Raw genomic sequence first — 4,676 nt, 5'->3', positions numbered from 1 at the left:
TCAACGATCAATTAAAACATTTCTGCATGTAAAAGGACTCAACTGAACACACTAACAATCAAGTGAATGAAAATGAGTAACTCCACTGAACCGAGCAACATGCATGTACTGAATAAAACGTTATAAACATTCATTCATCAAGAATAGTATTTTTGCATGCAAAAGAAGTCAAGTGAACATACTAACAATCAAGTGAATCAAAAATAGCAACTCCACTGAACTGAATGAAAATAAGAACACATTTCATTTCAAGCCCAGTTACGCAATAAAAATGGAATCAGAATACGTCGATCTACTAAACGAAGCAACTCTATCCAGTAAACATAAAATGCAACTAGGAGAAACGCGAGATTGCAAGATTTTAAATGAATAGTAGTTTTTCTCATACCTTTGTCAGTCTCTGTTGCTATGGTAGTTCGTTTTTGCTTCTTCCTTGCGAAATCTTTTGGCAATTCTTCGCCAGTAATGGTTTCCGCAAAGAACGTGAGTGAATTTCGAGTGATTTTGAGAGAGATTCAAAAAGAATGAGCAGTTTCATATGTGAAGAAGAAGGAACGTTTTTTCATAATGAAGCGCGAATGAATGTTAACGTTTTGGGAGGTTTGGGGCACGTGTATTTTACATTTCATTTAATGAGATTGGGTTTTTTTAGTATTGGACCAGCTTGGATGAACTTGGATACAAAATTATATGAATATGTAGCATGACTAAATTTTTATTAACCCACACCATCGTATAACTTAAACGCAATAAATTGTATTTATCTAACTGTTAAATTCCAAAATTACTATGGATACCTGAGGGTTTGGATAAAATTCACATCCTGATACTACTTGGTACTGTAGAACAAAGCCAACATTACTATTTTTCAGTCTTAAGCTATTATCAGAAATCTAAAAGCAACTTTGATAATTCCATAGCTGCTTGAATAGAGTAGAAATCTAAATGCATCTTTCTCTCTCGAGTCCACATCCAGAACTGCAAGAATATAGAACAAAACTTCAACCAGCCGAGAATTGCAAGTTTGAATTACATTTACACCAAGGTTGATCAAAATATCTATCAGGTTCAGTCTTACATTACTGCATAGTTAGTAGTAACCACTTACTAGTAACAGTTAAGTTTGCCCCATAGTTTAGCATAACACAAAGGCAAAAGACAAATAACACATCAACAAAATGTAGTTGCAAAAAAATTGGTTCAATGCCGAGAGATCAAGGAAGATATTAGTTTACGCCTTGAAAACCCCAGTAAGTATAGCTGTCCTGCGAACCAAATTCCTACAGAAACATGAAAATGCATCATTAATAAACAGGATTTATGATGATTGGTGTCCAAATATTTTTTCTCCATTAGTACAAAACTTTTACCCCCTGAGATAACTTCCTAACATATATGTAAAGTAACTACTGATTATGTGCGCAATTTTCAATTAAGCTAGCTATTACACAAGTGACACTTTTTTTTCCAAAAGAAAAACAATTCATAACTACTTTCAAAACCAAATGAAAGAAAACTTAATTTGAAGCATTCTAGTAATTAGTAATGGTGATTTAAATGAATTCATTCATTGTAATGCAAAATCATCAAGAACATGGAGATACCAGCTGACTTAGTCGATGCTCAGGAGGAGTATCCCGCTCTATATTTGCAAGGTCGATGTCAAGATTTTGGCCGTCTTCAATATCCTTCTGATGCTCTGGTCCTGCAGGAGCAAGCTTTTGACACTCCTCAATATCCTTCTTCAGATGCTCTGGTCCTAGATGAGCATACACAGATAGACCGGTTTGGTTCTTATCATTTTCATCGTCTTTGTTGGAAGATTGGCTGTGAAATATATCTTCGCAGAGAGTTAATGCTTCAACGAGTTGTTGTGAATCTAATAGATTCTGTGAATCACTATCCCACCACAGTTGTCCTTCATAAGCATTAGTTTCCTTGTTGTCCATCCCTTCATTTTCTTGTGTCTCCAGTACTGGTGGATTAGCTTTCGCAGATTCTTCACAGTCAGCTTGAATTTCATCTAAGCAATCCATCTAAGGGTATAATTTTTTTTTTTAAAAAAAAAAAGAAACATAGAACGGGAATAATCAACTTCTGTTAGTGCAATTTTCAGATTCCACAGAACTATATCATCAAATTATATGTCAAGATTATATGCTTAGGGCAGTTTCTGGGAAAAGGCAAAAAAGGAGGCAAGATATGATTGCAAAATAACTGTTCAGTATTCAGAATTTCAAGCACGAGAGTTCAATGAGATGTAGAGTTAAGCAAAAAGCTTCCTTTCTTAATCAAACTAACATCACAAGATGAATCAAGGGACAAAGACTACTTAAAAGTGGAATACAACAAATCAATTTTAGGCTTTCGCTTTATTTCTACTTTCATATAAATTGTACAACTATCATAAAAGACTTCAATGGCAAGCAATAATAACTTGAGACAGAAAAACAGCTAAGACAAGAAGTATCTAATGCAGAACTAATGGTGATTCTTTTAGCAGGTAGAATCATCGATATTTACTTTGAGAAAATAGGTTTCGAACTTTATAAATGAAAAGAAGTACTTCCAACAAATCCATCATCCCCCCCCCCCTTTTTTTTTCCCCAAAGAAACAAAAGAATATTATAAAGTTGCATCCATTTTCTGACAGATCTCGCTCCAATAACAAAAGAAAAAACACGCAATATGAAAATGATCACAGCAAAATGATAACAGAAAACAGATTCTGATATTCAATAGCAGGAAAACATTGAAGGTTTTACCTCAGGAAAAGCAAGTGCTTCTTGCCCTAGGTCTAGATCCAGGCCTAGATCTGAATCTTGCCTTTCATTACGAGGAGGCTCAGGAGTCGTGGATTTGGGAGTGACTGGATCTACTTTCGCAACTGTTGCATTCTTACTTTCTGCGGCTTCAGGTATATCCTGGTCTTCTTTATAAAAAACTTTAGAAATAACATATTCTCCTTCCTTTTCATCTTCTTCTGTCCCAAGGTGATATTGGTGCATAACCCAATTAGTTTTCTCTGACTTTCCTCCTCTCACCGCATTTGTATATAAAACCATGATTTTTTTGCAACCCTTTTGAACCCCGTTCAGGGTGATCAGTTTAGTCCTTCCAGTCTTGTGCCAACGAACGTCATCCTGACCATGTACTTTTCGACGCTTTCGAGTGCCGGTATTATAAGCCTTTATTGCTCTGTGGAAGAAATGTGAGGCCCTTCCGTCTTGCTTGACACCTAAATTTTAATCGCAACATATCATATTGATTGAAAATCAAATAAGAATTCAACTATGAATAAAACTTATGTGCTACAAACCAGGTAAATGTTGAGGATGAGTATAACAAATTCCATCATCCACTTCAAGGGTAGTAATAAACTCATCAATGAAAGGATGAGGTTTTAAATTTCCTACACCAGCTTTTACAAGCAAGTGCCAGATTATCTCTTGATCTGACGGATCAAATTTAACCCCTTTTGGTAAGCCAGGCCACTCTTGAGTTACCTAACAACAGGAAGTTTATGTTAAATCATCTATAAATTTTTAAGTGCCATTATTTGTGAAATAGAAAGGATTAAGTTTGAACTATCAAACCAATATCTTTTAACTTTATTGGTAATAAACTTTCTAAACATATTTCTGAAGAATGGCATATAACTTTATCATGAAGAAGAAAATAAAATACTAGAAGTACCAAAGTGGTGATTGAAACATGTTCCAACTTTTGTGCCAAAAGCATGGTGGATTAAGCCAATTTAACAGGTTCAACTCATATTGGCATATGCAAAATTTAGAGAAGCAATGGAATTCCATTAATTTTGACCTTGACGTGAAGGCATTACCCTTAATGCAGTTGATAAGTTATCTTCACACTTACATGAATATCAAGCAATACCGGTCCTTTGAACCAACGCTTAAACTGGTAATATGCAATTTTCTACAAAAGAAATTATACTTCCAAGCAGATCATGTTTAGTTTGAAGTTGAAACCATTAATTCCCATGTAACAAAGACCACTCAATAGATCACAAACTAGCATACAAAATGATGTTACTTAAATACATGAAAATATAAAATTTATATTTCTGAAAGGCCAAAATATAAAAATAGAAAGAAAAAAAAAACAATTATCATGAAATCTAATGTCCACCAACCATGATGCTCTGCATAAAAATATAAGAGCCACAAAGTTATAGAAGTCTATGACCATGTATAGATTCTAACATCCCGAAGAAAAACGAAACAATAAATCAAAATGATCATGAGTCCTCTATGGCAAAGGAATAGCAAAATAGATAAAACAATGAGTCATAAAAGTCCCAATCACCAGACTCCTCTTATTTTTCTACAAAGATGGCTTGGTAACATAGAGAAAGAAACAATGCAATCTATGATCACCTCACCACCAAAAAAGGAACTGATACTTATCAAGAAATGCATATGTTCATTGTACCAATTTTAAGCAACCTAATAAATTTCAGAACTTGGAACAAACATACGAACACAAAGCTCACACATACACATACACAAAATTGCCACTCATTACGTTATTAAGTGAACTCAAAAGTCAAAACTGACAAAGATAATAAAGCAAGAAAAACAATGTGAAACTCAAAAATTGTAAGAACTAATTCTTATGGCACACACTACCATAAATGCATATTATCAAATGGG

General features: G+C 34.2%; 1 protein-coding gene across 1 annotated transcript; it reads right to left on the bottom strand.

Moving 5' to 3' along the window:
* LOC107640835 (SUPPRESSOR OF GAMMA RESPONSE 1) lies at nucleotides 980–4,062 on the bottom strand. The gene is made up of 5 exons (XM_021124240.1): nucleotides 3,880–4,062; nucleotides 3,320–3,506; nucleotides 2,766–3,238; nucleotides 1,605–2,036; nucleotides 980–1,280 (listed from the first exon to the last, which is right to left on the bottom strand). The coding sequence occupies exons 3-5, from the start codon at nucleotides 3,063–3,065 to the stop codon at nucleotides 1,227–1,229; spliced, it is 786 nt and encodes a 261-aa protein (XP_020979899.1). The 5' UTR covers nucleotides 3,066–3,238; nucleotides 3,320–3,506; nucleotides 3,880–4,062; the 3' UTR covers nucleotides 980–1,226.

This window comes from Arachis ipaensis, chromosome B05, assembly GCF_000816755.2.
Source record: "Arachis ipaensis cultivar K30076 chromosome B05, Araip1.1, whole genome shotgun sequence".
Lineage (NCBI taxonomy): Eukaryota > Viridiplantae > Streptophyta > Magnoliopsida > Fabales > Fabaceae > Arachis > Arachis ipaensis.
The sequence above is the reverse complement of the archived record's forward strand: the minus strand, read 5'-3'. Positions and strand labels throughout refer to the sequence as shown.

Excerpts from the sequence above, each read along its gene's own strand:
- LOC107640835 (XM_021124240.1), bottom strand. The coding sequence starts at position 3,065 with ATGGTTTTATATACAAATGCGGTGAGAGGAGGAAAGTCAGAGAAAACT. Across the intron at positions 2,037-2,765 it reads AAGCACTTGCTTTTCCTGAG|ATGGATTGCTTAGATGAAAT; the intron begins GTAAAACCTTCA and ends TTATACCCTTAG. Across the intron at positions 1,281-1,604 it reads AGCATCGACTAAGTCAGCTG|GAATTTGGTTCGCAGGACAG; the intron begins GTATCTCCATGT and ends ATGTTTCTGTAG.